The 13,745-nt window shown below is 57.2% G+C and overlaps 1 protein-coding gene across 1 annotated transcript in view; it reads left to right on the forward strand.

Annotated features, from left to right (window-relative positions):
- The first annotated feature begins 1,087 nt into the window (after nucleotides 1–1,087).
- RAMP1 (receptor activity modifying protein 1) overlaps nucleotides 1,088–13,745 on the forward strand; it is a 41,785-nt gene continuing 29,127 nt past the window's right edge. The window contains exons 1-2 of the mRNA XM_006066757.3: nucleotides 1,088–1,245; nucleotides 10,348–10,486. Of these exons, the coding sequence (XP_006066819.2) occupies nucleotides 1,194–1,245; nucleotides 10,348–10,486 (191 nt within the window). The 5' untranslated portion in view covers nucleotides 1,088–1,193. The remainder of the gene's footprint in view (nucleotides 1,246–10,347; nucleotides 10,487–13,745) is intronic.

Here is a 13,745-nt window from a genome sequence, read left to right on the forward strand (position 1 = left end):
GCTGTCGGCAGAGGGATGTGTTGAGTCGGTCCACACGGACTGACCACGGAATTCTGCACTAGGCACTCCGCTAGGCGTCAGCAGCTTCGGTCACAAAGGTGTGATTCCTGCTCCTCCTAAGGGCAGGGGTTGATTCCTTAGCATGAGCATAAATGTACTCAGTTGCTGAGAGTTCTCAGAATAGGCTGTTACAAGCAGGAACCTCTGCAAAGTGAGGCACAGCCACCAGCAGAGCTCAGAGGGCCCAGGTCAGTTTCGCTAGGCTGGGCTGATGCCTCCCAGGTCAGACCTAAGCATGCCGGTTACCTGCACTTGCCCAGATTCCCAGGGCTCTCGTGTCCCCCCACCCCAGGGAGCCCTTCTCTTTCTACAAGTTCAGAGTCAGAAAGAGGCCCTCCCAGCCGCCTCTGACTTTCGCCCCCCATGTCAGGCAAGAAGTCCACAAGGGCCACCTTTCTGTACCCCCAGGAGCCCTCTTCCCTCTAGCCCAGGACCTACACCTACCTTCCAGGCACCTCCTCCCGTGCACCCACACCCACCATTCCCGTCATTCCAGCTCCTCGCTGGACCTGTGGGCCCTTTTTTTGGTTATTCTGAATGTCTCCAAGAGCCAGGGCTGGTTTTGTCCTCTCAGGAACCCCAGTGCCTGCACCTTGGGCGAGGCGGATGGGCGAGGGTGACCTTGGTCTTCTACAAAGTAGACCCCCGAGGTAGAGCGGTTGTAACCCACAGAGCGAAGGAGAGAGGTACCCGGGAGGGCCTCAAGAGGCCCTGTTTAGAAGAGCCGCCCCAGTTAAACAAGTGGCAAACACTTCAGGAGCATCCGAGCCTCGGTCGAGGTCGTCGCCGGAGTGTGCGGTCCCCCGGGCAGGGTCCTGGAGACACTGCGCGGCTCCCTCGCAGTGTCTCCCCGTCCGGCCCCGCGCTCTCCTCGCTGGTGCAGCGTCTGCCCCCGCACCTCGGCCGGCAGGTGCTGGCCAGCCCGGCTCGCCTGCTGCGGGCCCTCCCTGCGGGGTCCCGGCGCGGCCCCCATCACCGCGCGGGCCACCCCTCCAACCGCCGCGGGCCGCAGTGGGCCGGGCCCCGCGGCAGCCGCCTCCCGCCCGCTCCGCTGCCGCCCCCGCCCCCGGTGCGGCGGGCTCAGTCCTCGGCGGGGCGCGCGGCAGGCGGCTGGACTCGGCTCGGCTGCAGCCATGGCCCCGGGCCTGCGCGGCCTCCGGTGCCGCAGCCTCTGGCTGCTCCTGGGTGAGTAGGCAGGGGTCCCGGCTCCGGCTCAGGACGGGCCGCGGGCGGGGGGCGCCTCCTTCCGGGGAAGGGGCGGCTTCGGAGGCCTCGCGGGGGCGTGGGGCGCGGGCACTCAGGTTCCGGAGGAAACCGTGACCGACCTCATGGCACCTTGGCCCCCGGCTCCAGGCTGCAGGCAGTTTCGGGTTCCAGAATCAGAACCACGTACCATTTACCTAGAAAACTGGCTAAAACTGAAAATCTGACACATTCACAGCCAACAGTTGCTGGTTTGTAGATAAGCCTCCTTTGCAGAAATGAGGCCAGCCATTCTCTTCGGGGCATTTCCACAGGGGGTGTGTGTGTGTGTGTGTGTGTGTGTGTGTGTGTGTGTGTGTGTGTGTGTGTGTGTGTGTGTGTTGATTTGCCGCTCTGTGTGGGTGTGTGTTGACTTGCCAATCTGTGTGTGTATGTGGGTGTGTGTTGACTTGCCTGTGTGTGTGTGTGTGTGTGTGGCTAGCAGCAGTCCAGAGAGGGGCTCTTGGGGAGGTGGCAGAACACGCCTGGCTCTCTGTTCTGAGACCATGGTGGCAGAAGCCTGCAGCTGACTCAGCAAAATTTAGCAGAAATTGTCATCTTCAGTTCCCTCTTCCCACTGTTTTCATAAAATGCTAAGCAACCTTCCTGAACTGCCTCAGCTATTGGATTCATGTATTTAGTTACCATTTAATAAAAACCAAATCAGTCATGTAAAGTGGAAGAATCCAGTGGCCCAGGGAGGCCCCACGGTTCTTCCTGGTAGCTGTGTCCTGGCTGCCAAGCAGTGATGCTGCCCTTGGGGAAGGGGTCCCCACATTGCCGTGCAGCTGCTCAAGAGGCAGCCAGGGGTTGCGGGGCTTGTCTGGGAGGCGGGAGGCTGTCACTCCAGGCTTCCAGTTCCCACACCTCGCCAAGGAGTGTTGGAGCTGCCCAAAACCCTTAGCATCTACTTCAACAGAATGTACTCTGAAAGCTGATCCTGCCACTTAAGTGGTTTTTGCTGAAGGTATATGAAAAGCAGAATCTTATAATAATATTATTCTCTTCTTTTGCATTAGGATCTGTGGGTTTGACCTGGAATGTACTGTTTTAGTTTCTTAAGAAATGAGCATTTCTCTTTCAGCAAGGTAGAGAGCTGGGCTGAGCCCAGCTTATTTAAGCATAAATAAACAAATTCTCTTTCCTACCATCCAGAAGCTGCACCCTCTAAAGCTTATGTAAATAAAACACTTTATCATGATCACATATTAAAGACCTTCCTTGTTTACCAAGAAAATAACGTTCTGGTGGAAGGTCAAAGTCCTGGAACCCTAACATTCTGAGAGGTCTGGCTAATGTTATATCATGGAAGAACAAACACAGCTTTATGAGGTTATCAGCTAATTAGCGTCATTGGAGCCGAGCTGTAGTCAGAAGAATTAGGAGAGCGCACGTTTTTCTTTCCAAGGGGTAGTGTGAGCTAGAGCCCCTTGGTGATGAAGATTTTGCTACCCAGAATAGCAAGGTGGAATTTCTTATTTTTCATCGGTCAGAAAAGAGGGACATTTCCAGAGGAGCCAGAGTCCGTGTGTAATGACTTCGTTGTAAGCTCCCGTCACCACCCGCCCACCTTCACTGGACAGTGCTGGCCGGCGTCGGCCTGTTTGAACTCCTCTGTCGTCTGTCCTGGGAAACACGCACCTTCCCTCGCGTGCTGGGGGAGGGGGTACTTCTTGCAAGGCTGCTATGTCCCTGGGTCGGGAAGACCCCCTGGAGAAGGGAATGGCTACCTACTCCACTATCCTTGCCTGGAGAATCCCGTGGACAGGGGAGCCTGGCGGACTACAGTCCACGGGGTCGTAAAGAGTCAGACACAGTGACTAACACTGTGTTTATTGAAATATGTGACTTTATATAAATACAAGGGTAGCTGTTTGGAACCGACCAGGACATCACAGGAAATGCAGTCCACGTGACTGCTTCAGATTGTCATGCTGCTTTAAATCCAGAGGCGGCTCTAATCCTGGAGTCCACATCTGAAAGATTCTTTTTTTTGCTCATCGACTCAGTGTGTCTGTTCACCCTGTGTGTGTAGTGGCAGGGAGACGTTTCTGGGCATCCGTCTTCCTTCTACAGCTGCATGCCTGGCAGTGTGCACATCGTCAGGCCAGGGCTGTTGAGAGATGTTTATGCCCACATCAGAAGTGGCGGTAACCACACGTCAAGGAAGGGTTTTAGGTGAAATCCTTACTCGGGGCAAATAGCTAGTTGGGGAAAGCCGGTTCCTCCTGCTTTCCCCCAGGATGAAGCAATCCCGTAGCTTCTCCTCACTTAGAAACGGCGCCTGGCAGAGTGTGTGATGGCGGCTCCCCGCGTGACCTGAATTCCAGCGAAGATGCTGAGCCATCAGCAGGGCAGCCCCTAGGGCTTGGCAGCCTTCAGGCCCAGAGCCTGTCTTTCCAGAGGGCCGCCTGGCACGGAGGGCTCCCCGCTCCAAGGGCCCTGGCCCAGTCCCACCCGCCGGGACGGTCTCGGGGAGGGACCCGGGACCCAGGCCCAACTCTCCGTTTAGTCCTCTCAGCTGGACATGGGGGCCGTGCGGCCAGGTCCCATCCCAGGAGCCGCAGGGGTCCCGGGGAGGGGGCAGCAGGGCACCTCTCCAAGACAGACACACTGACAGACAGACCTGAGTGAGCCCCAAGAGATGAACGTTTCCAGCCCATGACACCGTCACATTTGAGTCTGACGTGTGCCCAGCAGAGTGGTGGGCCTGGTGAGTGGCAGACACATGGTGGGCTCTGAGAAGGGCACACACCGGCGGGTGGGGGAGCTGTGAGATCCCTGCCTGAGAACCTCTCGTTCTGCCAGGGACTCGGGAGACCTGAAGAGGAGACGGGGAGCCTGGGGAGGGGTCGGGGGAGGGGCAGAACCCCCGCTGGCCCTGGGTGCCCCCCCCCCCCACCTGCCCCTGCTCTTAAGCATCCTCCTGGCACGTGGAGACCACAGGACGCTGCTGGGGCTCTGCCCTGTCCCCCCAGCCTCCTCTTACCACCCCCATGGTGTGCCCACAGGGATGTCCTGGGCACCAGCCCTCCCCCGCTCCAGGATGGATGACCTTGGGGCTGGGTAACGTTTCTAGAGAACACGTCTGTTCTTGGCCAGGAGGGTTATGTCAACACAGCAGCGGGAGGAGGCTCCCAGGCTAAACAAGAGCTTATTCTTGGTGACATAATGACAGTATTGTTGTTCATGGAGAAAGACAAAAAAATTCCCCTAAGATTGTTTTATGTTAGTATTTTCTTTGACATCGAAAGACATCATTGCAGTGATCATTCGAAACACGGATTCTGAGCAGCTTCACTAAAGCAGGGTCCATGGCCAAGTCTCAGCAGGGGAGCAGGGGACCCGGGCGTCTCATCACAGCCAGGCCACTCTTATTTCCTGCTCATTAGACCTCCCAGTGTCCCTGTCACGTTAGTCCTGATCCCACCCCCCTCCCTCCCGGGTGGAGTTCTCCGGTGAATTCTGTGGGACCAGGGACCAGAGGCCACTCCCTGCACCCACCTGGGCAACACCCACCTGTGTGTGCTTCCAGGGCTCTGTACCCCCATACCCGAGAGGCTCACCAGCAAGGGTTCTCCCGAGCCAGGCCTCACCTGGGAGGATCAAAGACAGCAGTTTACCCGGCAAATGACTGAATGACAACGCCTGCCTCGCTGTCACACGCTCCAGTCCACCGTCGACTGGAACGAAAGCAGTCCATGAATCAGATAGCAGACTTGAGAACTGGACCATAAAGAAGCCCGAGCAGTGAAGAATGAATGCTTTCGAACTGTGGTGTTGGAGAAGACTCTTGCGAGTCCCTTGGACTGCAAGGAGATCCAACCAGTCCATCCTAAAAGAGATCAGTCCTGGGTATTCATTGGAAGGACTGATGCTGAAGCTGAAGCTTCAATCCTTTGGCCACCTGATGCGAAGAGCCAGCTCATTGGAAAAGACCCTGATGCTGGGAAAGATTGAGGGTAGGAGGAGAGGGGGACACAACAGAGGATGAGATGGTTGGATGGCATCCCCGACTTGATGGACATGAGTTTGAGCAAGCTCCGGGAGTTGGTGATGGACAGGGAGCCCTGGCATGCTACAGTCCACGGGGTCGCAAAGAGTTGGACATGAATGAAGGACTGAACAACAGCAATAGCAAACCTCATGTTTTGGGGGAAGAGGCCTGAAAGGCAAAGGCGAAGCGAGGTGACAGAGGCTGGCCCCTCTGCGTGAGGCATCATCGCCTCGGGCAGGTTCCAGGGTCCGTTGTTATGGACAGACGCTGTGGTCCTGGTAGACACGCAGAAGAGGGAAGCACTCCCTCCTGCTGGAGACTCCCCTGGCTCCTAACACTAGGGCCACGTGGGGCCAGGCCTGCCAGGGGCTTTCGAGAAGCCAGAACAGACCTGGAGCGTTAAGAGAGCCATCCCTGGATGGGAGTGAGGAGTCTCCCAGCTGATCTGCTGAGGCGGGGCGCTGAGTATGGAGGAGGCACAGGCTCCGAGGTCCCCCTCCCCTTCCGTGGTTGGCTGTTGAAGGGTTCCTGGTAGCAGTTAGAAGATGGCGCTATGCACAGTCAGAGAGGGCTCTCTGCTGGGCAGGGTGGAGGAGGTGATGGTTCACTGGGCCTTGAGGGTTGAGTAGGAGTTTTCACTTGTCACACAGAGTTTTTGTTTTTGTTTTTGTTTTTTTCATTTTGTCTTTTGGGTTCTTGTTTTCTTTTTCCAGAGTAGAAAAAGAAAAGTAGTTTTCTTTTTCCAGAGAAAGGCTGAAGGTAACATGTTCAAACCAAGTGCTGTTAACGTCATCCTCTGGGGCATTTAGTGACTGGCCAGGCAGGTAGCTTCCTGGGCATTTGGCTCCCGAGTGGCTGCAACCAGAGGAGTCCTGGGAGTGGGTGGTTCCCAGTGTGCTGGCCCCAGCTGGGAGAGCAGAAGGTGATTCGGCTGGAGCGCACAGAGCAAGGCTTTTCCTGCAGCTGTTAGGAAAAGGTCCGGGCAGAATAGAGGTGGCGCTTTAGAAACCCCATTCCTTAACCTGCAGAAAGTAGGGAAGAGCAGAGGCAGCGTGAAGATCAGCTGTGATCACAGCACTCGGCTCCCCGCTCTCAACATTCCCTCAGATTTACTGATTTTAATTGAGGAGTGACTTCCCACGTGGCTCAGCCAGTTACAGAGTCTGCCTGCAATGCAGGAGACCCGGGTTCGATCCCTGGGTCGGGAAGATCCCCCGGACAAGGGAATGGCTACCCACTCCAGTACTCTTGCCTGGAGAATTCCATGGACAGAGAAGCCTGACAGGCTACATTTCATGGGGTTGCAAAGAGTTGGACACGACTAAGCAACTTCACTTCTTCAATTCAACTGAGTAATTGGCATAGAATAAAGAATGCACTTCAAGTGTGTGACTTAGAAGGTCCTGGGATATGTATGCACCCAGGTGGACTCAAGACTGTGCTCATGGGTACCCACCACCTCCAAAGTCTGCCTCTGTCGCCTCCCCTTCCTGCCCCCTTCCACCACCCCTGTGGGGCTCACACGCTGTGAGTCACTAAGGGCCCCTCACACCGCAGACCCTCAGGGAGGGCCGAGTGCGGCTGGTCCTGTAGACACACGTTCTGGGAACCAGCCCCGTTGGCCCACTTGGTGCAGAAGGGTCTCATTTCACAGAGAAAGAAATTGGCCCAGAGGTGACGGGGCCCGGGGGCCCAGCCTGGGTGGTGGGGGCAGTGGGCTGGGGCCCAGAGGCCCACTGGCTCTGCCAGGGGAGGCTCTGAGCCCAGCTCCCCGGCCGGCCACTCCAATAAGGGAGGGGCCCTTCCCACGGCTCGCTCCCCACCCGTGACCCCAGCCCTGGGAGGCCCATGCGGGTGTGCGGCTCTGTCTCTGCAATCGTGGCATGAGCTGAGCGGCAGCAAGACGGGTCGGTTCTGTGGGCATGCAGCCGCAGGCCAAGGGCACAGGTGAGAAGAGAGACCTGGCGGGTCCTCCCCTGGGCCCTCATCTCTCGTTAGAAAGCCCAAAGGCCCCCAAGCCCCAGGGGCCCCCGTGGGGCGCCGGCCACCCTGTCTTTCTGGCCCCAGGCCCGTTGCCATAGCGATCCTGCCAGGGCCAGGGGCATTGTCCGTGCTTTCTCGGAGCCCCTCCAGCCCCAGCCAGCCTCCCTGCACTGAAGAACACCGGCGCAAGGGCAAGTCCTGCCTCAGCTTGCTGCTGTCTGCCCGGCAGCCTCGCACTTGGCCTCTTAAGACACGCGCTGTGAAGGATTAACCTCGCATCACCCAGGAATGGGAGCCACCTGGTCTCAAACAGCTGGTTTTAAAACATTGGGCAGTGTATTCAGTTTTAAAGCCGTGATGGGGCCTCTCTTTGCAAGGAAAAGAACTATATCAGGCTCGTTTTTTATTAAAAAAAAAAAAACAAAAAAAAACAGCATCCTTCTGTGCTGAAACTGGTTTCCAAATTCACCACCCAAGCAGCTTGCCCAACCTCATTCCAGTTGTCGAACAGCCTGGAGAACCAGGTCTGGGCTCCCGCAGGGCAGGAAAGAAAGGGTAGCGGTGAAGGCCGGACTTTGCCCCCACAGAGCAGAGGGCCCGCCCTTGGGACACAGACAGCAGCTCCCAGAGTGGTGGGAGCTGCCCGACCCTGGGCCACGGCGAGGCCACGGGGCCGGCCCTACAGCGGGGCTCGCACCCACAGTGGGGGCTCCAGCGTGACCTGAGGCCCGGAACGATTGTGGGGGACTGTTGTGGGCGCCCCTCCAGCGCCCACATCAGCCCCTGGCTTTCGGTTGCCCGCCCCCGGCCCCCCCCCCCCAGCACTGACGGAGATGCACGTTTCTCTTCCTTCTCCCTAACCCAGCCCTGCCAGCGCAGGAGGGGAGCCCAGCGCCCTTCCTGACCTCCTGAGGGCGCGCCGAGGCGCCTCGCTGCAGCGCAGGCACGGCGCGCTGTGCTAAAGTCGGGTGTCGCCTACGTGTTCGTTTGACAAATAATAACGTGCAGAGCCGCGGGCTAGCAGGGAGGGCGACAGGCAATCAGAGGGCGGCCAAAGGAGAGGAAAACCCCGCCCACCCTAAGTAAAGCCTGGAGGACCTCGGGGAGGAGGCCGCGGAGTAGGACGGGCCGCATCTGGGTCTGGGCTTTGCGGGGAAAGGAGGTCCGCGGGCGCAGCCCGGGCAGATGTACAGAGTGCTGAGGGCGCGGGGGCACCGGGGTGGGGCCTTCGGAACATGGCTGGAGCTCCTCCGTGAGCCAGTGTCTGAGCCCCTCCCCACCCCGAGCTACCTGTGACCCTGGGCGCTCCACCCGTGCGCGAAGGTCGGCTTTCTCAGGGGTGTCTGGATGGAGCCGGGGTTGGGAGCAGCCCCTTCCCCCAGCTGGTCCTCGAGTGCGTGAGCTGCGCCAGGTGGACCCAGCGGGGTCCCATCCCAGGGCACCCAGGGTGGGCTGGCCTGCTCCCCATGCCTGCGGGTCCTCTCCTGAGGCTCCTCCAAGGGGGTTTTCCTCTTGCCAGCCTCTCATCTCCTCCACCCACCACCCATTACTGCTGGTTTCTCTGGCTGAAAACCCCCGGGGTCCTCCCTGCTTCCCAGCGTGCATGTCCAGATCTAGGGTACAGAGGGACACCCTCCAGGTGGTGTGCACAGGACGGGCACCTCGGCGCTCAGGCAGTGAAGTGAAGTGAAGTAAGTCGCTCAGTCGTGTCCGACTCTTTGCGACCCCAGGGACTATACAGTTCATGGAATTCTCCAGGCCAGGATACTGGAGTGGGTAGCCTTTCCCTTCTCCAGGGGATCTTCCCAACCCAGGGATGGAACTCAGGTCTCCCGTATTGCAGGCGGATTCTTTACCAGCTGAGCCACAGGGCGAACGAAGCCCGAGGCTTTTTTCAGCTCCTGCCGCCAGATTCACCTCTGTCTCCATGTGCCGTGGGCTCCCTGTGTTTGGCTTCTTATTTGTGACCAATCACAGAGCTAACCAGTCCCAGGCAATCCATGGGGTCACAGAGTCAGACACGACTAAGCGGCTGAACAAACAAATCAGTGTTGTCCTTGGGTTGCCGTGAAATGTCACTCTGTTGGCTCGAGCCCCTGACAAGATGTGTCTGGCCTGCCGTCTGTCACTTAGGTAAGTGGACTCGTTAGTCTCCCGCCCCCAATGGGGGGGAATTGGGCCCTGGAGGTCCTCACGTGGACCCTGGAGAGGAGGGTGGAGCCCCCTGCCACCACGTAGCCCCTGGGACTCTGGAGGGGACAGAGACAGGGTCTGCTCCCCTGCCTGCCAGGAGCCCTGTGCTGGCCGCTCTCCCGGCCCCCAGGGCACTCTGCCCTCCACCTTCGTTTGGGACAGCCCATCAACTCTGTTACCTGTAGCCGATACCACTGTCTACCTGTTCCTCTCCCCAGTCCCCACGAGTAGAAGGGTAGGAACAGCTCAGGTGACAGCTTGGCAGCTTGCTGATGAATACCCAGACCCAGAGAACGTGAGCTCAGCGCTGGGTGGTACAGCCTGGCTGGCACATGCTAGTGGAAGAGCGGGGCGGGGGTCTCCAAGACCCTGAGCCGCTCACCAGCTCCCTGGGGCAGGCTGATTCCTCCCCTCACTCCCGGGCAGACGCCAGAGGCCTCGTGGGTGATCAGCCTGTGTCCAGTCCCGGTAGGCTGTTCTCGCTGCCACAGTTTCCGTGTCTGCGAAGTGGAGGCTTAGGAACCAGGTCAGGGGTGGGTGAGGCCGAAAAGGTGCGTGAGTGTCAGACCGGACCAGAGGACGTGCAGTCCCTGCTCTGGAGCCCAGGGAGACGGTGGTCTCAGACACACCGTCAGCAGGCGGACCTTTGCTGGGCCCCGAAGCAACTGATCATGCAATGATCCAGCTGGAGCCTGGACGCCCCACCCACCCCCGACCCCTGGGATCGCGGCGCCCCCAGGGCATCTGGGTGGCCTGGGAGTCAGGCCACTCTGTGCTGGTGGGTGTGGGCCGCGAAGGGTGGAGCCAGCCCCTGACCCTGCAGGGATGGGCGAGCTGGGCGGATGACTGTCGTGCGGGGGCTCTCGTTGCAGTGCCCCACCTCTGCCTGACCACTGCCTGCCAGCACGCTGACCACGGCACCCTCCTCCGGGAGTCCTGCCTCCCCCAGTTCCAGGCGCACATGGAGGCCGTTGGGAGGACGCTGTGGTGTGACTGGGGCAAGACCATCAGGTGAGTCTGGCGTGTCCTGGGGGGGCAGTGGGGATGCTGTGAAAGGGTCTCCCTCGAGGCCCCAGGAGCTGTTCTTCACTGACAGGCTGGTTCCGGTGCCACAGGCTGGGACCAGAGAGAGGGTGAAGGGGGGTGCACTGGGGTGGGGTGCGTGGACAGGGAGGGCAGGGGCCGTGACCTCGATGACCAGGCTCGAGCTGGGTAGCGGGGCAGAGGCAGCAGGCAACAGAGGGCTCCATCGGGCTGGGTCCAGTCTGGGATGCTGGTGGTGGGAGCAAGATCCAGCTCCCAGGGGGCCGGGTCCCTATGACAGGAGGCCCCTCCCCCACCTGGTGCAGGGTGGTCCCCTCAGCCTCCCACCATCCCCGAGACCCAGGCTGTCCTCCCACCTGCCCGGGGGGCTCGGGCTCGGAGCTTCCTGGAACCATGGGGTGGAGGCACGCCCCTCACCAAGGGCAGCTGGACATGAGCCCCTTCTCCTTCCCGACTCGATCCTTCTCCCAAGATGTCCTTCCCCCTGGCCCACAGGGTGCATCCCAGCCCCCCTCGGCTGCTCGATGAGGTCGGGAGCTCCCCCCACCCAGGCCTGGCTCCTTCATCTTCTAGGGCAGCCAGCAGCAGTCAGCTTGTCTGCGGTTGATATTCAAGGCTGAGTTTTCCTAGGCTGTGTTTCTGCTTCAGTGTTCGGACCCTGGGGGCACCTGGGAGCTCCAGTGGGCACGGAAAGGCAAAGAGAAGCACCCTCCAAACACCGAGATCACAGCGGGGTTGACAACCCAGCCAGGCACGCAGGGTCCCCAGTGTGTGTGCGGGTTTCGGGCTGGGCTCCGACATCATCCGTACAAGGGCTGCCCTCGGTTCACAGCCTGGCCAGGACACACAGGAGCTGGGCACGGGGTCCTCAACCTCCTGCAGTTGACGTGAAGCCCACACTTGCCTCCAGTGTTTGAGCAGAGGCTCCGTGGCAGCCACCCCGGCAGGGTCTCCTCCCCGTCCTCCTCCTCCACGGCCTTCAGGGTCTCCTATTCTGAGCTGAGAAATCAGTCATGAGTTAGAAATCAAAGGGGGAGGCAGGCTATTAAAAATCAGCTTTTCAGGCTAGTGGGCCTTCCGATTCTCTGAAGGGTTTGTGTTTAAATGAAAGGTCACACATTGTTAAGACGCAAAGAAGACGCCAAGGGGTCCCTGGGGATCCGCGCTCCCCCCACCACCACCCAGCTCTGTGCAACTGATTTGTGTGGACAGATTGCAAACCAGTGGCCTAGCAGAAGAGGTAGTTCAAGCCGCAGGTGACATGCTGAACAAAGCAGTGGTGACAGGTTCCTAGAAATGAAGCCGCCGCGGACGGTTCCCGCCTGTGCTCAGAGTGCAAACAGGAGTCGTTATCACGGCCCGGAGTTCTGCCATCCTCCCAGCTGAGCCGGGCGTGATTCAGCTGGAAGTCAGAGTGGGGGAGGTGGGGGGGCGGGGTTGCTAGGAAATTTCTTTATTTAAAAAGGAAATCAAGACCACTAAGGAAGGAAGAGGCAGAAGACCCATCCAGCAAGTCAGCTGGGGCTAGCGAGCTGGTGGGCAGAATAAAGGCCCCTAGAGATGTGTGCGCCCTAACCTGAGACCCGGGAACATGTTTCATTGTGTGGTGTTCAGTTCAGTCACTCAGTCGTCTCTGATTCTTTGTGACCTCATGGACTGCAGCACACCAGGCCTCCCTGTCCATCACCGACTCTCTGAGTTTGCTGAAAATCGTGTCCATCAAGTAGGTCATGCCATCCAACCATCTCATCCTCTGTCGTCCCCTTCTCCCGCCTTCAGTCTTTCCCAGCATCACAGTCTTTTCCAATGTCAGCTCTTCGCATCAGGTGGCCAAAGTATTGGAGTTTCAGCTTCAGCATCAGTCCTTCTAATGAATATTCAGGACTGATTTCTTTTAGGATGAACTGGATGGATCTCCTTGCAGTCCAAGGGACTCTCAAGAGTCTTCTCCAACACCACAGTTCAAAAGCATCAATTCTTCTGTGCTCAGCTTTCTTTATAGTCCAATTGTCACATCCATACATGACCACTGGAAAAACCATAGCTTTGAGTAGATGGACTTTTGTCAGCAAAGTAAACGTCTCTGCTTTTTAATATGCTGTCTAGGTTGGTCATAACTTTTCTTCCAAGGACCAAGCATCTTTTAATTTCATGGCTGCAGTCACCAACCTGCTGTGATTTTGGAGCCCCCCAAAATAAATTCTGTCACTGTTTCCACTGTTTCCCCATCTATTTGCCATCAAGTGATGGGACCAGATGTCATGAACTTAGTTTTTTGAATGTTGAGCTTTAAGCCAACTTTTTCACTCTCCTCTTTCATTTTTATCAAGAGGCTTTTTAGTTCCTCTTCACTTTCTGCCATAAGGGTGGTGTCATCTGCATATCTGAGGTTATTGATACTTCTCCCGGCAATCTTGATTCCAGCTTGTGCTTCTTCCAGCCCAGCATTTCTCATGATGTACTCTGCATAGAAGTTAAATAAGCAGGGTGACAATATACAGCCTTGACGTACTCCTTTTCCCATTTGGAATCAGTATGTTGTTCCATGTCCAGTTCTAACTGTTGTTTCCTGACCTGCATACAGATTTCTCAGGAGACAGGTCAGGTGGTCTGGTATTCCCATCTCTTGAAGAATGTTCCACAGTTTTTTGTGATCCACACAGTCAAAGGCTTTGGCATAGTCAATGAAGCAGATGTAGATGTTTTTCTGAAACTCTCTTGCTTTCTCTATGATTCAGTGAATGCTGGCAATTTGATTTCTGGTTCCTCTGCCTTTTCTAAATCTAGCTTGAAAATCTTGAAGTTCATGGTTCACATACTGTTGAAGCCTGGCTTGGAGAATATTGAGCATTACTTTGCTAGTGTGTGAGATAAGTGCAATTGTGCGGTAGTTTGAGCATTCTTTGGCATTGCCTTTCTTTGGTATTGGAATGAAAACTGACCTTTTCCAGTCCTGTGGCCACTTCTGAGTTTTCGAACTTTGCTGGCATATTGAGTGCAGCATTGTAATAGCATCGTCTTTTAGGATTTGAAATAGCTCAAATGGAATTCCATCACCTCCACTAGCTTTTTTGTGGTGATGCTTCCTATGGCCCACTTGACTTCACATTCCAGGATGTCTGGCTCTAGGTCAGTGATCACACCACTGCAGTTATCTGGGTCGTGAAGATTTTTTTTGTACAGTCCTTCTGTGTATTCTTGCCACGTCTTCATAATATTTTCTGCT

This window comes from Bubalus bubalis, chromosome 6 (genome assembly GCF_019923935.1).
Source record: "Bubalus bubalis isolate 160015118507 breed Murrah chromosome 6, NDDB_SH_1, whole genome shotgun sequence".
Lineage (NCBI taxonomy): Eukaryota > Metazoa > Chordata > Mammalia > Artiodactyla > Bovidae > Bubalus > Bubalus bubalis.